The sequence below is a fragment of the Bombina bombina genome, chromosome 12 (genome assembly GCF_027579735.1).
Source record: "Bombina bombina isolate aBomBom1 chromosome 12, aBomBom1.pri, whole genome shotgun sequence".
In the NCBI taxonomy this organism is placed as follows: Eukaryota; Metazoa; Chordata; class Amphibia; order Anura; family Bombinatoridae; genus Bombina; species Bombina bombina.
This window is the reverse complement of record NC_069510.1, coordinates 23,791,211-23,817,460: the sequence shown is the minus strand read 5'-3', so window position 1 is coordinate 23,817,460 and position 26,250 is coordinate 23,791,211. Positions and strand designations below refer to the sequence as shown.

The window sequence follows — 26,250 nt, the reverse complement described above, 5'->3', positions numbered from 1 at the left end:
GATTGTTCCTAAGCTTGAAGTGTTTAATCCTTGATGATATAATTAATGTTCTCTTGACTAGACTTCCTTTTATGTATCCTCGATGGATCACTAGCAATCACTTTGTCTTTCTCTGCCTTTTATATGAGCAACATCATTTTTAAACATCTTGGCTTTTATTTCTTTATCTGTTAATGTCATCTGAGAAATAAGGAAATATTAATGTCATGTTCCAGTCTCTTTATGATAATAAAAAAACAAGATACGTTGCCAGAGACAATAAACCTTGCAATTTCCCCAGCTAACAGTTTTACTAGAAGTAAAACAGGCTTCAAGATGAAGGTTATGAGTGGACGATTCCACAGTGGGATGAGATTAATGAGGTTCAGACTGGCTGCTTAGAAAAGTATAATTAGAGGTTCCTTGCCAGGCTTCTGACCCTGCTGAGCATTGAACCTTGAGACTTTATCTTCAGAAGGAACCCTCACTCAGTTAGTACCTCCCTCTTTGTTTGTACATGAACACAGGTGCCCCCATACACTTTCTAAACCAGGGGTGTCCAAACTTTGCTCTCCAGAGGTTTTGGAACTACATTTCCCATGATGCTCAGCTAGATAAAATGCTGGCTGAGCATCATCGGAAATGTAGTTCCAAAACCTCTGGAGAGCAAAGTTTGGACACCCCTGTTCTAAACCAACGTTTCAAGACATAACAATGGCATCCCAGACTCATTGACAATGCTTTAGTCTTTGGCCCAGATAGGTTAATAACCAACCTATAACTCATGCAGTGTTTTCCTATACAAGCTATTTTCATATTATGTCTGTGAAGAGTTGAAGACTTTTAAAACCTTTAACAAAATATATATCATGAAAACATTGATCATATTCTTTGTCAATGAAGATTAATGCTCTTTTATGAAATGTCAATATTTGATATGGAACCTACATCTATTGCCCAACCAGCTTGTCTGGGTGCTAAGAGAATAGCTATATCTAGCAGCAGCTTTCAGAGTATCTTCACAAAGTTTAGTTGCTAATTCCACTGTATCATAGCAGAAACATCATTAATAAAGACGTTCTCTTTACCCCATGCTGATTAAATGAGAGACTAGATCTGTTGATAGACATAAACAAAACCTCAGCCAGAGTATGGCAGAACTTATTTAACCTGCAAGTAGGTTGTGATACTATTCATCTGTTCATTCTGGCAGGACGCTATAGTCCTTATTATGTGAATGGTAATTTGGTGAAAAAGAAAATATCCCAACAAGCCTAGAGTTTTTGCTTAATATGACACAGTATTTCTGAGATGCATGAGATTAATCAGTCATTAATTTACAATACCTGCATTGCTTCCAGGGCTTCCTTAAGTGTGTGTTTCTCTGGACTTTCTAAAGTATGGCTTAAAAGTTCCTGTAAATATTAATTGAGAATAATCTCCAGTTAAAACCATTATATTAGACACACAACTACAAAATAACTAGTATGATATGCTACAGGGTAAATACACAGGAAACTCATATAGACTTTGTATTACTGCCAGTTGGCCAGTGTATAAATGCCTTGTTTAGTTCAGGGGGGCAGTGAGCATATGGCTAAAAAGACCCTGAAGGCTATGGTCTCTTCTGTCTGATTGATAACCCATCTCCAATCTTCCAAAAAAAAACCCTCTTGTGACCAGCAGAGCTTTAAGGAAATTTGCTCACCTCTGCACTGGGAACTCATGCAAAATAAACATCAGAAAAATACACCATGTAAACAGACAGGAAATCATTTTTTTTTCTTTCATTATTCAAATTTGCTTCATTCTCTTGGTATCCTTTGTTGAAACATCATCAATGCATTACTGTGAGCTAGCTGAACAGATTGGGTGAATCAATGACAAGATTCATATATGTGCAGACCTCAATTGGCAGCTAGCTCCCAGTAGTGCACCACTGCTCCTGAGCCTACCTGTGTACGCTTTTCCACAAAGAATACCAAAAGAACAAAGTAAATTTGATAAGAGAAGTAATCACATGCTCTGTCTGAATCATGCAAGTGAAATGAAACCCAAAAGAGCATACAATTTTAAACAACATTCTAATTTACAAATATTATTAATGTGTCTTTGTTCTCTTGGTATCTTTTGTTGAACAGCAGGAACATAAGCTTAGGAGCCAACTCATTTCTGGAGCACTATAATGCAGAAATTTTGCAAGAATGTTATCAATTTGCAAGAGAACTAGATAGCAGCACTATTTCATGCTATGTAGTGCACCAGACACCTACCTAGGTATCTCTTCAACACATAATACAATGGGAATTAAGCAAATTTGATTTTATTCTTTTAAATTGTATTGCTTTATCTGAATCACAAAAACATAATTTATGCTTACCTGATAAATTCCTTTCTCCTGTAGTGTGGTCAGTCCACGGGTCATCATTACTTCTGGGATATTAACTCCTCCCCAACAGGAAGTGCAAGAGGATCACCCAGCAGAGCTGCTATATAGCTCCTCCCCTCTACGTCACACCCAGTCATTCGACCGAGAACCAACGAGAAAGGAGAAGCCAAAGGGTGCAGTGGTGACTGGAGTATAATTTAAAATTTTAGACCTGCCATAAAAACAGGGCGGGCCGTGGACTGACCACACTACAGGAGAAAGGAATTTATCAGGTAAGCATAAATTATGTTTTCTCCTGTTAAGTGTGGTCAGTCCACGGGTCATCATTACTTCTGGGATACCAATACCAAAGCTAAAGTACACGGATGACGGGAGGGACAGGCAGGATCTTTATACGGAAGGAACCACTGCCTGAAGAACCTTTCTCCCAAAAACAGCCTCCGAAGAAGCAAAAGTGTCAAATTTGTAAAATTTGGAAAAAGTATGAAGAGAAGACCAAGTTGCAGCCTTGCAAATCTGTTCAACAGAGGCCTCATTCTTAAAGGCCCAAGTGGAAGCCACAGCTCTAGTAGAATGAGCTGTAATTCTTTCAGGAGGCTGCTGTCCAGCAGTCTCATAAGCTAAACGTATTATGCTACGAAGCCAAAAAGAGAGAGAGGTAGCAGAAGCTTTTTGACCTCTCCTCTGACCAGAATAAATGACAAACAGGGAAGACGTTTGTCGAAAATCTTTAGTTGCCTGTAAATAAAATTTCAGGGCACGGACTACATCTAGATTGTGTAGAAGACGTTCCTTCTTTGAAGAAGGATTAGGACACAAAGATGGAACAACAATCTCTTGATTGATATTCCTGTTAGTGACCACCTTAGGTAAGAACCCAGGTTTAGTACGCAGAACTACCTTGTCTGAATGAAAAATCAGATAAGGAGAATCACAATGTAAGGCAGATAACTCAGAGACTCTTCGAGCCGAGGAAATAGCCATTAAAAACAGAACTTTCCAAGATAACAATTTGATATCAATGGAATGGAGGGGTTCAAACGGAACACCCTGTAAAACGTTAAGAACTAAGTTTAAACTCCATGGTGGAGCAACAGTTTTAAACACAGGCTTAATCCTGGCCAAAGCCTGACAAAAAGCCTGAACGTCTGGAACTTCTGACAGACGTTTGTGTAAAAGAATGGACAGAGCTGAGATCTGTCCCTTTAAGGAACTAGCGGATAAACCCTTTTCTAAACCTTCTTGTAGAAAAGACAATATCCTAGGAATCCTAACCTTACTCCATGAGTAACTTTTGGATTCGCACCAATATAAGTATTTACGCCATATTTTATGGTAAATCTTTCTGGTAACAGGCTTCCTAGCCTGTATTAAGGTATCAATTACTGACTCAGAAAATCCACGTTTTGATAAAATCAAGCGTTCAATTTCCAGGCAGTCAGCTTCAGAGAAATTAGATTTTGATGTCTGAAGGGACCCTGGATCAGAAGGTCCTGTCTCAGAGGCAGAGACCAAGGTGGACAGGATGACATGTCCACTAGATCTGCATACCAGGTCCTGCGTGGCCACGCAGGCGCTATTAGAATCACAGATGCTCTCTCCTGTTTGATCCTGGCAATCAATCGAGGAAGCATCGGGAAGGGTGGAAACACATAAGCCATCCCGAAGGTCCAAGGTGCTGTCAAAGCATCTACCAGGACCGCTCCCGGATCCCTGGATCTGGACCCGTAACAAGGAAGCTTGGCGTTCTGTCGAGACGCCATGAGATCTATCTCTGGTTTGCCCCAACGTCGAAGTATTTGGGCAAAGACCTCCGGATGAAGTTCCCACTCCCCCGGATGAAAAGTCTGACGACTTAGGAAATCCGCCTCCCAGTTCTCCACTCCCGGAATGTGGATTGCTGATAGGTGGCAAGAGTGAGACTCTGCCCAGCGAATTATCTTTGATACTTCCATCATCGCTAGGGAGCTTCTTGTCCCTCCTTGATGGTTGATGTAAGCTACAGTCGTGATGTTGTCCGACTGAAACCTGATGAACCCCCGAGTTGTTAACTGGGGCCAAGCCAGAAGGGCATTGAGAACTGCTCTCAATTCCAGAATGTTTATTGGCAGGAGACTCTCCTCCTGAGTCCATGATCCCTGAGCCTTCAGAGAATTCCAGACAGCGCCCCAACCTAGTAGGCTGGCGTCTGTTGTTACAATTGTCCAATCTGGCCTGCTGAATGGCATCCCCCTGGACAGATGTGGCCGAGAAAGCCACCATAGAAGAGAATTTCTGGTCTCTTGATCCAGATTCAGAGTAGGGGACAAATCTGAGTAATCCCCATTCCACTGACTTAGCATGCACAATTGCAGCGGTCTGAGATGTAGGCGTGCAAAGGGTACTATGTCCATTGCCGCTACCATTAAGCCGATCACCTCCATGCATTGAGCCACTGACGGGTGTTGAATGGAATGAAGGACACGGCAAGCATTTTGAAGCTTTGTTAACCTGTCTTCTGTCAGGTAGATCTTCATTTCTACAGAATCTATAAGAGTCCCCAAGAAGGGAACTCTTGTGAGTGGAAAGAGAGAACTCTTCTTTTCGTTCACCTTCCACCCATGCGACCTTAGAAATGCCAGCACTAACTCTGTATGAGACTTGGTAGTTTGAAAGCTTGAAGCTTGTATCAGAATGTCGTCTAGGTACGGAGCGACCGAAATTCCTCGCGGCCTTAGTACCGCCAGAAGAGCACCCAGAACCTTTGTGAAGATTCTTGGAGCCGTAGCCAATCCGAATGGAAGAGCTACAAACTGGTAATGCCTGTCTAGGAAGGCAAACCTTAGATACCGGTAATGATGTCTGTGAATCGGTATGTGAAGGTAAGCATCCTTTAAATCCACTGTGGTCATGTACTGACCCTTTTGGATCATGGGTAGGATTGTTCGAATAGTTTCCATCTTGAACGATGGAACTCTTAGGAATTTGTTTAGGATCTTTAAATCCAAGATTGGTCTGAAGGTTCCCTCTCTCTTGGGAACCACAAACAGATTTGAGTAAAACCCCTGTCCGTGTTCTGACCGCGGAACCGGATGGATCACTCCCATTAGTAAAAGATCTTGTACACAGCGTAGAAACGCCTCTTTCTTTATTTGGTTTGTTGACAACCTTGACAGATGAAATCTCCCTTTTGGGGGAGAGGTTTTGAATTCCATAAGATATCCCTGAGATATGATCTCTAACGCCCAGGGATCCTGGACATCTCTTGCCCAAGCCTGGGCGAAGAGAGAAAGTCTGCCCCCCACTAGATCCGTTCCCGGATCGGGGGCCCTCCATTCATGCTGTCTTAGGGGCAGCAGCAGGTTTTCTGGCCTGCTTGCCCTTGTTCCAGGACTGGTTAGGTCTCCAGCCTTGTCTGTAGCGAGCAACAGCTCCTTCCTGTTTTGGTGCAGAGGAAGTTGATGCTGCTCCTGCCTTGAAATTACGAAAGGAACGAAAATTAGACTGTCTAGCCCTAGGTTTGGCTCTGTCTTGAGGCAGGGCATGGCCTTTACCTCCTGTAATGTCAGCGATAATTTCTTTCACACCGGGCCCGAATAAGGTCTGCCCTTTGAAAGGTATGTTAAGTAATTTAGATTTAGAAGTAACGTCAGCTGACCAGGATTTTAGCCACAGTGCTCTGCGTGCCTGAATGGCGAATCCAGAATTCTTAGCCGTAAGTTTAGTTAAATGTACTACGGCATCTGAAACAAATGAATTAGCTAGCTTAAGTGTTTTAAGCTTGTTTGAAATCTCATCTATAGTTATTGAGTCAAGAGTCTCTTCCAGGGACTCGGACCAAAAAGCGGCCGCGGCCGTGACAGACGCAATACATGCAAGGGGTTGCAGTATAAAACCTTGTTGAACAAACATTTTCTTAAGGTAACCCTCTAATTTTTTATCCATTGGATCTGAAAAGGCACAGCTATCCTCCACCGGGATAGTGGTACGCTTAGCCAGAGTAGAAACCGCTCCCTCCACCTTAGGGACCGTCTGCCATAAGTCCTGTGTGGTGGCGTCTATTGGAAACATTTTTCTAAATACAGGAGGGGGGGAAAAGGGTACACCGGGCCTATCCCACTCCTTAGTAATTATCTCTGTAAGCCTCCTAGGTATAGGAAATACGTCAGTACTCGCCGGGTACCCGCATAGTATCTATCCAGCCTACATAATTTCTCTGGGATTGCAACGGTGTTACAATCATTCAGAGCCGCTAATACCTCCCCTAGCAGTACACGGAGGTTTTCAAGCTTAAACTTAAAGTTAGAAATGTCTGAATCCACTCTATTGGGATCAGAACCGTCACCTGCAGATTGAAGCTCTCCGTCCTCATGTTCTGCATACTGTGACGCAGTATCAGACATGGCCCTATTATTATCAGCGCACTCTGTTCTCACCCCAGAGTGATCACGCTTACCTCTAAGTTCTGGTAATTTAGACAAAACCTCAGTCATAACATTAGCCATGTCCTGTAATGTGATTTGTAATGGCCGCCCTGAAGTACTCAGCGTTACAATATCACGCACCTCCCGAGCGGGAGATGCAGGTACTGACACGTGAGGCAAGTTAGTCGGCATAACTCTCCCCTCGTTGTTTGGTGAATGATGTTCAATTTGTACAGATTGACTTTTATTTAAAGTAGCATCCATGCAATTAGTACATAAATTTCTATTGGGCTCCACTTTGGCTTTAGCACATATAGCACAGAGATATTCCTCTGAGTCAGACATGTTTAACACACTAGCAATTAAACTAGCAAACTTGGAAATACTTTTCAACTCAATTTACAAATAATATGAAAAAAATGTACTGTGCCTTTAAGAAGCACAGAAAAAAAGTTATGACAGTTGAGTAACAATAAACCGGAGAAACTATAACATCAAATTCTTTCCGGTAAAAACACAATTTTAGCAAAGGATTGCCCCCATTAGCAATGGATAACTAACCCTTAAATAGCAGAAAAAATGTACAGAATATAAACGTTTTTTATCACAGTCAAAGCACAATCTCACAGGTCTGCTGTGAGTGATTACCTCCCTCAAAATAAACTTTGAAGACCCTTGAGCTCTGTAGAGACGATCCGGATCATGCAGGGAAGAAAACAGACTTATGACTGAATTTCTGATGCATAGTAAAAGCGCCAAAATAGGCCCTTCCCCCTCACACACAACAGTGAGGGAGATCAGTAAACTGTCTTAAATTAAATAAAATGACCGCCAAGTGGAAAAAAACAGTGCCCAAAACAATTTTTCACCCAGTACCTCAGATAATTAAACGATTTAACATGCCAGCAAAACGTTTAACATCAAAAAAATGAAGTGTCATTAGAAAGCCTGCTGCTAGTCGTTCTCACTGCAAGTTAGGCTAAAGTTTTATGCATACAGTATTATCCCAGAATACTGAAGTGTAAATATACATACATGACAGCCTGATACCAGTTGCTACTACTGCATTTAAGGCTGAACTTACATTATATAGGTATTGGCAGTATTTTCTCAGTCAATTCCATTCCTCAGAAAATAATATACTGCTACATACCTCTTTGCAGGTGAACCTGCCCGCTGTCCCCTGATCTGAAGTTTACCTCACTCCTCAGATGGCCGAGAACAGCAAAATGATCTTAACTACGCCGGCTAAAATCATACAAAAAACTCAGGTAGATTCTTCTTCAAATTCTACCTGAGAAGGAACAACACACTCCGGTGCTGTTTTAAAATAACAAACTTTTGATTGAAGATATAAAAACTAAGTATAATCACCACAGTCCTCTCACACATCCTATCTATTAGTTGGGTGCAAGAGAATGACTGGGTGTGACGTAGAGGGGAGGAGCTATATAGCAGCTCTGCTGGGTGATCCTCTTGCACTTCCTGTTGGGGAGGAGTTAATATCCCAGAAGTAATGATGACCCGTGGACTGACCACACTTAACAGGAGAAATAATTTTGTTTTTTTTTATATCCCTTTCATTTTGAGTTTACTGTCCCTTTAACTAGAGATTTATAACAGAAGACCAACAAATGTTACCTTGCAGCAGATCTATCATGCAGCAGATTTACATGCTGCGCTTTTTCTATACATATAGAAAAAAATGTTTTCTTTGCCGCAATGAGATCATTTATCTTTCATTATAAAGAATTCCTGTGTAGAGCACTGTAATGTTTGCTAACATTCTAAATTTGAAAAAGTGTCAGTAAACACCTTGTAATTCAAATATTTTTCTGTTGTCTTGCAATGTATGAACATACTAGGTGAGTGTGAAATGTTTTGAATGCATTTATACCTTGTTGTACCCACAATCATTTTGTTTTATTGTTTTTCAAAGTTAACTTTTTGCCTCTACTGAGACCAATAAGGAGCAGGAAAACTCTTGGTTTAGAGTTAAGTTGTGATTACTCTGATATCACAGAATAAGCAAATCACTACTCACTTTTAATAACAGATGATACTTCAGTACCCTTTGCATTGGGACGACCAACAAATCCTGTAATCTGAACTTCCCATCTTGAACCTTCTTTGAACATTCCTGGAATATGAAAAGATTAAAAAAATATATATACATAAGACGGATTTCCAAACTCAACACACAACACTTTTAAATCAACGATTGGAGAAAATTTGTGTTAAAAAGTAATAGTCATTTATATCTTCTTTTTGCAAATATAGGCACTTTTATTACCTTTAATGAGGAGTATTAATTTAACTTACACTGACCTAGATTTGGAGTTTGGCGTTAGCCGTGAAAACCAGCGTTAGAGGCTCCTAACGCTGGTTTTAGGCTACCGCCGGTATTTGGAGTCACTCAAAATAGGGTCTAACGCTCACTTTTCATCCGCGACTTTTCCATACCGCAGATCCCCTTACGTAAATTGCGTATCCTATCTTTTCAATGGGATCTTTCTAACTCCGGTATTTAGAGTCGTTTCTGAAGTGAGCGTTAGACATCTAACGACAAAACTCCAGCCGCAGGAAAAAAGTCAGTAGTTAAGAGCTTTCTGGGCTAACGCCGGTTTATAAAGCTCTTAACTACTGTGCTCTAAAGTACACTAACACCCATAAACTACCTATGCACCCCTAAACCGAGGTCCCCCCCCATCGCCGACACTCGAATAATTTTTTTTAACCCCTAATCTGCCGACCGCCACCTACGTTATCCTTATGTACCCCTAATCTGCTGCCCCTAACACCGCCGACCCCTGTATTATATTTATTAACCCCTAACTTGCCCCACACAACGTCGCCTCCACCTACCTACACTTATTAACCCCTAATCTGCCGACCGCAAAGCGCCGCCACCTACGTTATCCTTATGTACCCCTAATCTGCTGCCCCTAACACCGCTGACCCCTGTATTATATTTATTAACCCCTAATCTGCCCCCCTCAACGTCGCCTCCACCTGCCTACACTTATTAACCCCTAATCTGCCGACCGGACCTGAGCGCTACTATAATAAAGTTATTAACCCCTAATCCGCCTCACTAACCCTATAATAAATAGTATTAACCCCTAATCTGCCCTCCCTAACATCGCCGACACCTAACTTCAATTATTAACCCATAATCTGCCGACCGGAGCTCACCGCTATTCTAATAAATGTATTAACCCCTAAAGCTAAGTCTAACCCTAACACTAACACCCCCCTAAGTTAAATATAATTTTAATCTAACGAAATTAATTAACTCTTATTAAATAAATTATTCCTATTTAAAGATAAATACTTACCTGTAAAATAAATCCTAATATAGCTACAATATAAATTATAATTATATTATAGCTATTTTAGGATTAATATTTATTTTACAGGTAACTTTGTATTTATTTTAACCAGGTACAATAGCTAAAATAGTTAAAATAATTACAAATTTACCTGTAAAAGAAATCCTAACCTAAGTTACAATTAAACCTAACACTATACTATCAATAAATTAATTAAATAAACTACCTACAATTAACCTAACACTACACTATCAATAAATTAATTAAATACAATTCCTACAAATAAATACAATTAAATAAACTTGCTAAAGTACAAAAAATAAAAAAGAACTAAGTTACAAAAAATAAAAAAATATTTACAAACATAAGAAAAATATTACAACAATTTTAAACTAATTACACCTACTCTAAGCCCCCTAATAAAATAACAAACCCCCCCAAAATAACAAAATGTCGGCAGATTAGGGGTTAATAATTGAAGTTAGGTGTCGGCGATGTTAGGGAGGGCAGATTAGGGGTTAATACTATTTATTATAGGGTTAGTGAGGCGGATTAGGGGTTAATAACTTTATTATAGTAGTGCTCAGGTCCGGTCGGCAGATTAGGGGTTAATAAGTGTAGGCAGGTGGAGGCGACATTGTGGGGGGCAGATTAGGGGTTAATAAATATAATATAGGGGTAGGCGATGTTAGGGCAGCAGATTAGGGGTACATAGGGATAATGTAAGTAGCGGCGGTTTACGGAGCGGCAGATTAGGGGTTAATAATAATATGCATGGGTCAGCGATAGCGGGGGGCGGCAGATTAGGGGTTAATAAGTGTAAGGTTAGGGGTGTTTAGACTCGGGGTACATGTTAGAGTGTTAGGTGCAGACGTAGGAAGGGTTACCGCATAGCAAACAATGGGGCTGCGTTAAGAGCTGAACGCGGCTTTTTTGCAGGTGTTAGGTTTTTTTTCAGCTCAAACAGCCCCATTGTTTCCTATGGGAGAATCGTGCACGAGCACGTTTTTGAGGCTGGCCGCTTGCGTAAGCAACTCTGGTATCGAGAGTTGAAGCTGCGTTAAATATGCTCTACGCTCCTTTTTTGGAGCCTAACGCAGCCTTTATGTGGACTCTCAATACCAGAGTTATTTTTATGGTGCGGTCAGAAAAAAGCCGGCGTTAGTTTTTCGAGTCGTTACCGACAAAACTCCAAACCTAGCCGACTGTGTGTGTTAAAGGGATATTTACCAACAGCACATACATGCTAGATAGAATAATAATATATTCAAAGCAAAGATCAGCACAAAAATAATATGCAGATTTTTTTTTTATATAGAAACAGTTTAAATATGGAAAAAAAAAAGCCCATAAAGAAATGTGTGCTGCCATAATGTAACCTAGGTTTACTTATCTAATGTTCTCTGCTGAGACCAATTAGGAACAATGAGTCACTAGAATATACTACCAATGACTGTGGAATAACATTGCTAAATCTTGAGTCTACACTTCTAATAGGAATTGAAACACCCAGTTTCTAGAATTGAGTTGGCTTAAGTACAGCCAAAAGGCTAGGACGTTCCATGCCTTCCTAATGGCGCTAAAGCCCAGCGCAGTTAGGACGGCATGGAAAATCCTAACGTCGGGAAGGGGTTAAGCCATCTTAAAATGCCATAGATATATTAACACCATTGGAAAAGTAAAATATAGTTTTACCAAAATAAAACATTTTGCATATTTTTTAAGTGCAATATGTTTGCAAATATGCCTTAGCTTTTCTACCGGGAATTTCAGAGAAAAACTTGCCCAAAAACACCAGAGAATTTTTAGCATTTTTGCTTTCACTCTATTTAAACTCTATTTTCATTTACCAATCAAAACTAAAGATTTTTTTGGTATATCTGATGCCATTTTTTCTGCCAAATGCGATCATATATATATATATTTATATATATAAAAAAAAACTTTGGATTTTTCATTGAAATTATTTTCATACCACTTGTGCAGTCATAACACAATTGGTTGTAAAAGCTTCTTTGGGATCCCCTTTGTTCAGAAATAGCAGACATGAATGGTTTTGCCATTAGTTTTTGGTAATTAGAAGGCTGCTAATGGCAGCTGCGCACCACACTTCTGAAATTCCCGGCAGTGAAGGGATTAATTAGTTAACTGGTAATGGTAATAGTATTTTAGTGTAAAGATTACCCTCCCACCTGAAACCTTCCTGATCTCTCCCAAAAAGCTCTCTTTCCTCCCCCTCACACTTCTTACCACCATATTAGATACTGGCAGTCAGCAAGTATTACGTTTTAGAGCTTTTTAAAATTATTTATTTTATTCTCTGCAGTGTAGATGTCTTCTGCCCCGGCTGCAGTCTCCGCTCTCAAAGCTGACCGTGGGGACCGCAGCATGTGCCACAGTGTTCAACATAGATACTACGTCAAAACAGTACTCTGTGCAAAGTATTGTGTGACATAGTACCTATGTCTATTTGGCACAAGGGGTTAAAGACTATTTATTTACCTTTATCTTGCTCTTCCCCATGCAGCAACAAAGAGTCTACATACACTGCTTATGGGAAGAGATTTATATTTTCAGTGTGCTTGTGAAGAAAGAAACCATTGGCTGACACAGCTTTTTATCTCATTGGTTGAGATCCCACCTTAACTCTGATTGGTTGAGGTAGGAAGTAATGGCTGAACTACACATTCTGCAGTATATATAAAGCTTATATGGGCAGATAGGGACACAGCTCTGGTAATTAACTGAACTGGAGACTTTACAACATTAGTAATAACTACTTACGGTATTCCCTGCACTGCAGGATCAGATCCCACTATCACATGTACTTGATCAAAGCAAAGCCATCCTCCAATTGGCTACACAAAACAGGTGATGTGTAATGAAAACAGAATTCAGCATCAGTTGGCTGCAGGTTGATTTGGCAACATCCAAGTGAAAACAGAGAATGTCCTTCAGCTACACGCTTTGTTCCTGTAACTCTTTGATGCTAATTTAGTCTGCAGCCAATTACAGTCAAGTTGAGTATGAAAGGTGGTTCCAAATTTACTATCAAAAGGCACTGGGAGACTCACTCAAGAGTTTTCTTACAGTTGTAGAACATACAAAGAGCACATTAGACATCAAAAACGGACACCCATACATTTATTTAAAGGGGTACCTTGAAATTTTCATGTAAAATGTTTAGTTGTGCATAATAAAAAAACTTGCAATATACGCTCATTATTTATTTTGCCCCCTTTTATGTAATTTAGCACAGAAAAATGTAGAATTTCTAAATCTCACAGCAGTAAATGCACTGTGCTGATTTCCCATGGCTAACCCTGATACATATTTGTCCCTAATTGGCTTCAGTAGATAACAACTGCAAAACAATACACTTTATAACAACTAATGGCAGTGACTTGCCTTGTTGTCTGGAGACTCAAGCCCAGATAGGCTCCTCCAAATATGTACCAAGTTCTTATATTATTTTATGTCTCACTTCTATTTTTTCACGTTTATTTTTTAAATAAGGAAACAAAGTAACAAAGTATACAGTATATAACACATCACCATCTCACCTCCATTCTTATCCTGACGTCTTCACGTGTTGCAATCACATGGTCCATCGTTTTCTGAGCATATTCTATATGACTGCAATATTCCCCATATATCAGGAGCCTGAGAACAGAAAACACACGGTGGTTAGATAGTTGTGTACCGTGCATTTACAAAAGTATAAAAACAACAACAAACTCAACAGAGGGCCCTACTGCAAAATTTGTTTTGGGCCCCACAAAGATAATTCTGTAGTAAGCAACAGTAATAATATACATGTTGTCCTGTAAAATGATTTTGAGGATAGATAGACAAATGATAGATAGATGATAGGTAGATAGATAGATGATAGATAGGATAGATAGATAGATAGATAGATAGATAATAGATAGAAAAAATATAGATGGATAAATGATAGATAGATAGATAGATAGATAGATATACAAATGATAGACAAATGATAAATATATAGATAGATAGATAGATAGATAGATAGATAGATAGATAGATAGATAGATAGATAGATAGAAAGATGATATGTAGATAGATAGATATGCAAATGATAGATAGAAAGATGATATAGATAGATAGATAATAGACAGACAGACAGATAGATAGATAGATAGATAGATAGATAGATAGATAGACATATAGATAGATAAATATATAGAAAGAGACATGATAGATAGACAGACATATATACATATATATTGATAGATAGATGATAGACAGATAGATAGATAGATAAATAGATAGATCTAATGAAAGGCTCCCTGCATTAGGATTGTAAACATTCTGCGCATCATCTTATGTACAGACTGCTATGGGCCCCCAGCACTTAGGACCTGGTGCCTCTGCACCTGCTGCACCAATGACAGTTCTGCCCCTGTTTCAGACTCACTAATTCAGTAATTCTTTTACTTTCTCTTCCAATCATCTCCTGGTCTATGATGACAAAACAATTAAATTATTATTATTATTTTTTTAAAAGAAATACGCAAACAAACTATTTTTTTTAAACTTCATATCAAAATGAGAAAGTGACTTTAAAGCAAAGTGTCAGGGCAAAGCTATGTGGGACATAAAGTGAATTGCCTCTGTGGTATAGCGAGTCTGACGGACTGATCAGTTGTGCCAGCGACAAACCTACTGCTGATTCTATATTGTACAAGCACATATTGGGCAAACAAAGGTGGGTTGGCTTCAAGACAAATGATATCAGTAACATAAATGCTGCCAGAAATATCCTCCCACCTACCCACAAATAATAACAGACGGATGCCAAAACTCATAAACCCATTACCACAGAGTAAAGAAATAGATCGTGTTAACAAAAAAACAGGTTTATCTTCCAAAACACAAATATATAAACCGGGAATGGAACCAAAAAGAAGAATTTACTGAAGGTCAAAACCCGGGGCCCCCACACTGGTGAAAAGGGAACATTTTGTTACCGTAAGAAACATGGGCAGAGTTAGTTATTTATCTACATACAAAGTAGAGAGTTTATAAAGAAAATTATACACGTGACAATATATTACATTCTACTAACACATTATATACACGTGACAATATATTACATTCTACTGACACATTATATGCACGTGATAATATATTACATTCTACTAACACATTATATACACGTGACAATATATTACATTCTACTAACACATTATATACACGTGACAATATATTACATTCTACTGACACATTATATGCACGTGATAATATATTACATTCTACTAACACATTATATGCACGTGACAATATATTAATTCTACTAACACATTATATGCACGTGACAATATATTACATTCTACTAACACATTATATGCACGTGACAATATATTACATTCTACTAACACATTATATGCACGTGACAATATATTACATTCTACTAACACATTATATGCACGTGACAATATATTACATTCTACTAACACATTATATGCACGTGACAATATATTACATTCTACTAACACATTATATGCACGGGACAATATATTACATTCTACTAACACATTATATGCACGTGACAATATATTAATTCTACTAACACATTATATGCACGGGACAATATATTACATTCTACTAACACATTATATGCACGTGACAATATATTACATTCTACTAACACATTATATGCACGTGACAATATATTACATTCTACTAACACATATACACGTGACAATATATTATATTCTACTAACTCATTATATACACGTGACAATATATTACATTCTACTAACACATTATATGCACGTGACAATATATTACATTCTACTAACACATTATATGCACGTGATAATATATTACATTCTACTAACACATTATATGCACGGGACAATATATTAATTCTACTAACACATTATATGCACGTGACAATATATTACATTCTACTAACACATTATATACACGTGACAATATATTACATTCTACTAACACATTCTATGCACGTGACAATATATTACATTCTACTAACACATTATATGCACGTGATAATATATTACATTCTACTAACACATTATATGCACGTGACAATATATTAATTCTACTAACACATTATATGCACGGGACAATATATTAATTCTACTAACACATTATATGCACGTGACAATATATTACATTCTACTAACACATTATATACACGTGACAATATATTACATTCTACTAACACATTATATGCACGTGACAATATATTAATTCTACTAACACATTATATGCACGGGACAATATATTACATTCTACTAACACATTATATACACGTGACAATATATTACATTCTACTAACACATTCTATGCACGTGACAATATATTACATTCTACTAACACATTATATACACGTGACAATATATTACATTCTTCTAACACATCATATACACATGACAATATATTACATTCTACTAACACATTATATACACGTGACAATATATTACATTCTACTGACACATTATATACACGTGACAATATATTACATTCTACTGACACATTATATACAAGTGACAATATATTACATTCTACTAACACATTATATACACGTGACAATATATTACATTCTACTAACACATTATATACACGTGACAATATATTACATTCTACTAACACATTATATACACGTGACAATATATTACATTCAACTGACACATTATATACACGTGACAATATATTACATTCTACTAACACATTATATACACGTGACAATATATTACATTCTACTAACACATTATATACACGTGACAATATATTACATTCTACTAACACATTATATACACGTGACAATATATTACATTCTACTAACACATTATATACACGTGACAATATATTACATTCTACTAACACATTATATACACGTGACAATATATTACATTCTACTAACACATTATATACACGTGACAATATATTACATTCTACTAACACATTATATACACGTGACAATATATTACATTCTACTAACACATTCTATGCACGTGACAATATATTACATTCTACTAACACATTATATACACGTGACAATATATTACATTCTACTAACACATTATATACACGTGACAATATATTACATTCTACTAACACATTATATACACGTGACAATATATTACATTCTACTAACACATTATATACAAGTGACAATATATTACATTCTACTAACACATTATATACATGTGACAATATATTACATTCTACTGACACATTATATACACGTGACAATATATTACATTCTACTAACACATTATATACACGTGACAATATATTACATTCTACTGACACATTATATACACGTGACAATATATTACATTCTACTGACACATTATATACACGTGACAATATATTACATTCTACTAACACATTATATACACGTGACAATATATTACATTCTACTGACACATTATATACACGTGACAATATATTACATTCTACTGACACATTATATACAAGTGACAATATATTACATTCTACTAACACATTATATACACGTGACAATATATTACATTCTTCTAACACATTATATACAAGTGACAATATATTACATTCTACTGACACATTATATACACGTGACAATATATTACATTCTACTAACACATTATATACATGTGACAATATATTACATTCTTCTAACACATTATATACACGTGACAATATATTACATTCTACTGACACATTATATACACGTGACAATATATTACATTCTACTAACACATTATATGCACGTGACAATATATTACATTCTACTAACACATTATATACACGTGACAATATATTACATTCTACTAACACATTATATACACGTGACAATATATTACATTCTTCTAACACATCATATATACGTGACAATATATTACATTCTACTAACACATTATATACACGTGACAATATATTACATTCTTCTAACACATCATATATACGTGACAATATATTACATTCTACTAACACATTATATACACGTGACAATATATTACATTCTACTAACACATTATATACATGTGACAATATATTACATTCTTCTAACACATTATATACACGTGACAATATATTACATTCTACTGACACATTATATACACGTGACAATATATTACATTCTACTAACACATTATATGCACGTGACAATATATTACATTCTACTAACACATTATATACACGTGACAATATATTACATTCTTCTAACACATCATATATACGTGACAATATATTACATTCTACTAACACATTATATACACGTGACAATATATTACATTCTACTAACACATTATATACACGTGACAATATATTACATTCTACTAACACATTATATACACGTGACAATATATTACATTCTACTAACACATTATATACACGTGACAATATATTACATTCTACTAACACATTATATGCACATGACAATATATTACATTATACTAACACATTATATGCACGTGACAATATATTACATTTTTCTAACACATCATATACACATGACAATATATTACATTCTACTAACACATTATATGCACGTGACAATATATTACATTCTACTAACACATTATATACACGTGACAATATATTACATTCTACTAACATATTATATACACGTGACAATATATTACATTCTTCTAACACATCATATATACGTGACAATATATTACATTCTACTAACACATTATATACACGTGACAATATATTACATTCTACTAACACATTATATACACGTGACAATATATTACATTCTACTAACACATTATATACACGTGACAATATATTACATTCTACTAACACATTATATACATGTGCTGATATATTACATTCTACTAACACATTATATGCATGTGACAATATATTACATTCTACTAACACATTATATGCACGTGACAATATATTACATTCTACTAACACATTATATACACGTGACAATATATTACATTCTACTAACACATTATATACACATGACAATATATTACATTCTACTAACACATTATATACACGTGACAATATATTACATTCTACTAACACATTATATACACGTGACAATATATTACATTCTACTAACACATTATATACACGTGACAATATATTACATTCTAACACATTATATACACGTGACAATATATTACATTCTACTAACACATTATATACACATGACAATATATTACATTTTACTAACACATTATATACACGTGACAATATATTACATTCTACTAACACATTATATACACGTGACAATATATTACATTCTTCTAACACATTATATGCATGTGACGATATATTACATTCTACTAACACATTAAATGCATGTGCTAATATATTACATTCTACTAACACATTATATGCATGTGCTGATATATTACATTTTTCTAACACATTATATGCATGTGCTGATATATTACATTCTTCTAACACATTATATGCATGTGCTGATATATTACATTCTTCTAACACATTATATGCATGTGCTGATATATTACATTTTTCTAACACATTATATGCATGTGCTGATATATTACATTTTTCTAACACATTATATGCATGTGCTGATATATTACATTTTTCTAACACATTATATGCATGTGCTGATATATTACATTTTTCTAACACATTATATGCATGTGCTGATATATTACATTTTTCTAACACATTATATGCATGTGCTGATATATTACATTCTGCTAACACATTATATGCACATGCTGATATATTACATTCTATTAACACATTATATGCACATGCTGATTTATTACATTCTTCTAACACGTTATATGCATATGCTGACATATTACATCCTACTAACACATTTTATGCATGTGCTGATATATTACATTTTTCTAACTCATTATGTGCATGTGCTGATATATTACATTCTACTAACACATTATATGCATGTGCTGATATATTACATTTTTCTAAAACCTTATGTGCACGTGCTAATCTATTACATACTTCTAACATGTTATATGCACATGCTGATATATTACATGCTTTTAACACATTATATACATGTGCCTATATATTACATTTGTATAACCCATTAAACATCACCGGCATGTGTTAAACACATAGTCACGTAGGGTTAGTAATACAAATGTCATTTTTGCATTAGAATATTAATTTAAACAATTATATTTAAATCACTAGCTGAAAAGTAATAGTAATACTTTTTCTGATAATAATAATATATGTAAAAAAACAAATTTAATTTAGAAGCAAAAAGCCCTTAGAAATATAAATTTAGAGAACCTTACAAAAACAAAACACTGTGCCCATTTATCTTTATGACATATATTGTGTTGTTTAATTTTTACATATGGTTTACTAAATTCAAAGCAATAAAAAAACACATTTAAAAACCGCCACCAGCGAATCTCTGTTGCTTAGTTGAAAAAAGTAAATAATTGCCAAAAGTTAGTGCGAAGAGTGCGTTTATTACAAGTGTATAAAATGAGGAGACCGTGTTTCATCCGCTGATGTTCAAGGATTAACATAAAATCCAATTATAAGACTGTCAGAGGAGAGCTAAAATAATTACAGACAAATTAGCACAGAGAATGTTTTTTTCTTTGTTAAATCAAGTTGTTGCAATTTAATTTACCAAGCTTGCTATAGAAACCGTCTCTTAGCGCTTACTCAAAGGGAGGATGTATCTGTAGTAAATTAAAGGGGCATAATGTATTTTACAAATCAGTAGCCTATTCTGAGACTCAACAAACCCACATCTGATACAAGTAATTCACAGAAGCATGCTTTTGGGGTAGAAAAAAAACCCTTGAGATAATACATTCTGTGCTTTCAAACAAATAAACTAGAGTTGCCAGATGTCCAGTATTCAATAGAACAGTCCAGTAAAATCTATACAAAAATGACTACACACCTGCCTACTTATCAAACCCAGGAGGACAGGGGCGTACATATTCGCCCCTGTCCGCATAGCTTCTCCTCTGGCGGACAGCGGATTGCACATATTTAGCATTGCACACGAATGCTCCTGTTCGTTTGCGTGCAACCTCGCACCCTGTCCGCGCACAGCCAATCACACGCAGGCAGGAGCTGGAAATCTCCCTGGTCGGAATATATATATATATATATGTAGCGACTATAGTCAAACCATTGTTCTGTGATTTTTATTAATAACCATGAAGCTGTAAAAACACACCTATGTGCTCTGGCAGTCAAACCACTGCTATGTGTGTGTGTTACTGGCAGCCAAGGGGATAAAATCACTGCTCAGTTGTGAAAAATGTATACAGTGCAGTCATTGTGCCATTGGTTTGATTGCTTTGCTTTCATTGCAGAAACTAAATCCTGTAATATGTCCCATGCACTGTTTTGTTTTGTGTCAAATACATAGCTTTGCACCCTTTGTTTAATCAGAGGCTGCATCAAATAAACAGTGTATCTACAGAACCCTGTCTGTGCATCTTCTGGCTGTACAGAACAGAGATTTTAATGAACAAAAAGTTGTATACAAGTGCACTTCTGATCTAGGTATTGCAATATTTAAATGAACATTACAGTCAATTATCTATGTATCAGAAATGACAAACAGCATTGCAAATGGCAGAAACACAAGCAGGGAAGGATGCTCAGCCGTATTTTAAACATAGCATTCTACCGTGACAGCTCACTAAGTGGGCGGAGCAAGGTAGTCAGGTGGTCAGGACCGGCCCCTGTGTAGGCCAATAGTATACACACTAACTCTGACAAGTTGTCCGGCACCTGAAATTCCTCAGCAAAGATGCAAGATCCCCATACAACGCTCAATTAGAAGCTGAGCCCGGAAAGAAGAAATGTATTCATTAAGAACATAGTTTGAAGTACATAAATCCTGTACCGGGGTGAATAAAACAAACAGACCTCGGTCCCTCTGCATCATACGCGTTTCATGACTCACGGGCACTTGGTCACTGAACATTGCAAATGATCTGAATGCAAAATAAATATTTTAAAAGCATTTAAAACTGTAATTTTATTTTTAAAAATTGCATTATTTTGCAGGCCCATAACACACCCTTTAAATACCTCTTGAATTCTATTTATCCTACTTCCTTTGTTTATATTTGTTCCTAACTGTCCACATCAGTCTCCCGCATATTTCAACAAATTACAGTCCTGCATTATATCGAGGGCACTTTAGCCTCTCTAGGGGTAGTGGAAACAAAATAAATAATAAGGGGACCATTTATCAAGACCACTGCTCCATAAACCTGTCCGCCTGCTCTGTCCCCATATAGTTAGTAATGTTGTAGCTGGTGCCTCTCTCATTGATGCGAGGATAAGGATCAGCGGAGCCAGTGATACTCCCAGTCTCTACCTGAGGGTCAGCACATCTTCCCCAGGTTCTCACTGGGATCTGATCCTTCTCTTCAGCTGGGAGGTGAGTGGAGTCCTGCGAAGTGTAGGTGCCTGTGAATTTTTCTCCTTTGGCTGCTGATAAGTCAGTGAGTAGATCCACGCTGTAACTGCTTGCTATGGCTGTATTGGTTGCGGATGCAGCTTGGTAAGGGATCGTCTCTGTCACACTGTCAGTAATTGGTGTAGCATGGTACAAGGTTGCCTCCGTCGCACTTATAATAAAAGGGTTTGGGGCTGGATAGTCAGTTTTCAGTGGAGATCTCTGCAGTAGGCGATTTGGAGGTAAGCCAGCTGTTTTCACCTCGGTAACACTTGCCTGTGTCTCTTCAAATTGAGCAAGATGATATAGCAATAGATTCTCCAGCTCTCGAAGGATCTGCACATCCATGTTTGTTGTATCTAGTGAGTAGTGGTTAGCAGTGTCAAGGCACTGTATACCAGGTGTCAAGATGGGGGGGGGGTGTTAAGTGCTTCTCAGTAACGAGCCTGCCTTAGGCCCCAACTCTCCAGATTGGTGAACAAAGGTAAGATTCCTCAATGTAGCATATCATCATAATCAGCTTAAAGTACTAACTCTGAATATCCACAGAAGAGTGTTAGATGGGCAACTATATCACTGATAATAGGCAGATTATCTGTGATTTACTCATAGCCACTGATATTGCGACCATTGACGGTGCTGCCTAGAGACACGCCCCCAAGGCATGCAATTTTAAACAACTTTCCAATTTACTTTTATCATCAAATGTGCTTGTTCTCTTGGTATTCTTTGTTGAAAGCTAAACCTAAGTAGGCTCATATGCTAATTTATAAGCCCTTGAAGGCTGCCTCTTCTCTCAGCACATATTGACAGTTTTTCACTGCTAGACAGTGCTAGTTCATGTGTGCCATATCGATAACATTATGCTCCCGTCCCTGGAGCTACCTAGGAGTTAGCACTGATTGGCCATAATGCAAGTCTGTGAAAAGAACTGAAATAAGGGAGCAGTCTGCAGAGGCTTAGATACAAGGTAATCACAGAGGTAAAAAGTTTATTAATATAAAAATGTTGGTTATGCAAAACTGGGGAATGTGTAATAAAGAGATTGCCCCTTTAAAGCAAATCTCAGATTAAAGCTTGAGTATACATTAATTTAGTTTTCGCTATTCCTAATATGAATGTTAATACTTTATGTAACTTAATGTCATTGTATTAGTGTATAAAGTTAGATACATTAGTAACTATTTGTACATATTACAAAGTGGTGATATTTCATTACTACAACAATTTGCATAGAGTAAAGAGGAAGCAAATTACTGTTTCTAACTCAACCTGATATAAAACTAATTGTATAAGCACTGACTAGAAGCTTTACAATCATTCCAAGATTAGTCTTGAGGCTGATTTGTTGCTTTTGTGCCCATAGATGAGTAGACATAATGTTTTTTTGAGGATGCTGGAGGAAATTTGTATTAACTGGTGATAAATTAGTGGGAGGTAACTGTTAATAAATATTTTAAGCCAATAAAAAGAACCAATAGTTTCAAAAAATTCCCAGCCGTGCTATACCTTCTGCAGGATGCGCACACACTTCCTATGTTAGCCACATGAGGGCTCCCTTTCTGAACTAATGTGCATGAGGTCCTGTGGGGGCGTGTCTACATTTACCGTTAATGGGCCGTGCTGCACAGTTGTACATTGAGGGTGCTGGCTGCAGCGTCAGGAAAAAATGGATTCTTAGTTGGACAGGCTGCAGGACCAATAATAGGTAAGATAATTAAATACATTGTTAAATACTTAGGTTTTTTCAGAAAGAAAAAAAAAAAATTACTTAATAAAAAAAAAGTACTTTCATCAAACACCTCATCATTTAGTATCACTTAAGGGAAATTTAAAAAGTTTGCAATGCAGTTATTATTAATTTTGCCTGATTTTATAAAATACTTATTGGGTTTCCCCAAAGAGTCTAGAAATGTTTTATCATACTTAAAGGGACATTAAACACTAAATAAATGCTAAATATGCATTGAAAGAAAAGATCAGTCTGAAAATAACGTTTAGATGTATTGTTTAAGGTTTAATTAGTTGTTTAAATATTTCTAACAGGAGCTGAAATGCTCACAATTTTAGAATAGAATTACTGGAAAAGGGGACAAAATAAATAATTAAAGTATATTGCATAGTTTATATATATATATATATATATATATATATATATATATATATATATATATATATATATATTATATATATATATATTATATATATATATATATATATATATGATTCATCATTTTATATTAACATCTCAAAGTGTTTAATGTCTCTTTAAGTATGGTGAAATGTATTTAACACTGCTACATAATGATCTGAGTACAAAACAATTTATATCTCTTTGGCTTCAGAAAAGGAGACCTGGAACATGGATTCTTCTAAGCTTTTCAAGGTGTTAATCACTGGACGGCCATTGACTTGTAAAGCCTTGCAATGTGTTCTAATACAATTACATTGGTAAATGATTCAAAACCATTTTTTAGGATATTTTGTGCAGTGCCATTTGTAATGTCCCTTTAAAGGACTATTAAACTTGGCATTCCAACAATGCATAACATTTTTCATTATTGAAAATGAAACATTGTTGCAATATACATTCATTATGTATTTTGCTTTTTTAAAAAAAAAAAAAAAAAAAAGTAAAATACATCTAAATATCGTACTTGTTCCACTTTCTCCCAGGGAGGCTTGGGTTAATACTTTAAGCTAATGTATCTGTGAGGTTTTGTTTACCCCCCCTCCTACCTTACATTATCTGTACTCATTTGTTCTTTTAAGGTGGATTATCAGTTTTTGCATCAACAATCATGATAAGAAAAGTATTCTTTGCAATAGTAGTGGCATAAAAGGTAGTTTAGGTGTTATTATTATTGTGTATATATAAATATCTATATATGTATATTTAGTTATTAAATACAGATACAACATGAATATATGTATGTTTATTTAATGTATTGTGATTGATTAACAAAGGGTTCTTTTGTTCTAAGGAACAGGGAAATCGGTGACCCCCCATAAAACAATATGCTCATTTGACAAAATAAAGCTGCATTATTCATTGCACAATTCTTCTCAGGTATGCAGGTACATATTTATGCAGCTTACAATTTGTGTTTAATGTCCCTTTAAGAGCATAATTATGTTTGACAGTCTCTATATGTATCGCTGCTTTGTTCAGCTGTATACAAATATTAGAAAAAATATATAATATTCAGTTTGATATTACGCCACATGATGGCGCTGCTTACATTCTTAAACAAAACCTGTGTAAGAAAAAGAATGCTCTTTTATAGAAACCTTCTGACACCTACATGATATGATGCATTACAACCTTCTACAAAGAATTTTGTTTCAGATATCCCTACTCCTGTATTCTTCTCAGTGAGGGTGCACAATGCCATATGTAATTGGTCCTTGTCATCTTAAAACTGATCTCTTAGGTAATTTGCAGCAACTTTTTGTCTTTAGATGTTAGCGCAATCACCACTAGGTGTCAGCCAAGATCCAGTAATTATTATGTTATACAGCTGAAACCTAAGTCAAAAGTGTAGGAAACCCCTTATGTCAGGATATTTATATTATTTCCAGTGCAGGTTTTAATATGAGGTTGTGCACATCTATCATTTGATCATTATTGACATGTTAACTGTTGCAGAAGAGCTGTGTTCAATGTTAATGCAATCACAGATGGCCATTTCCTGATCGGTACCACTTTTTTTTATTGGTGCGTCTGTGAAAACTGATCCTAGACTTAAA

At 36.2% G+C, this 26,250-nt stretch overlaps 1 protein-coding gene across 1 annotated transcript in view; it reads right to left on the bottom strand.

Moving 5' to 3' along the window:
• Window positions 1-26,250, bottom strand: part of VAV2 (vav guanine nucleotide exchange factor 2) — a 523,802-nt gene that overhangs the window by 39,690 nt on the left and 457,862 nt on the right. The window contains exons 9-11 of the mRNA XM_053695707.1: window positions 13,667-13,766; window positions 8,816-8,911; window positions 1,326-1,394 (exon numbers count right to left, since the gene is read on the bottom strand). Of these exons, the coding sequence (XP_053551682.1) occupies window positions 1,326-1,394; window positions 8,816-8,911; window positions 13,667-13,766 (265 nt within the window). The remainder of the gene's footprint in view (window positions 1-1,325; window positions 1,395-8,815; window positions 8,912-13,666; window positions 13,767-26,250) is intronic.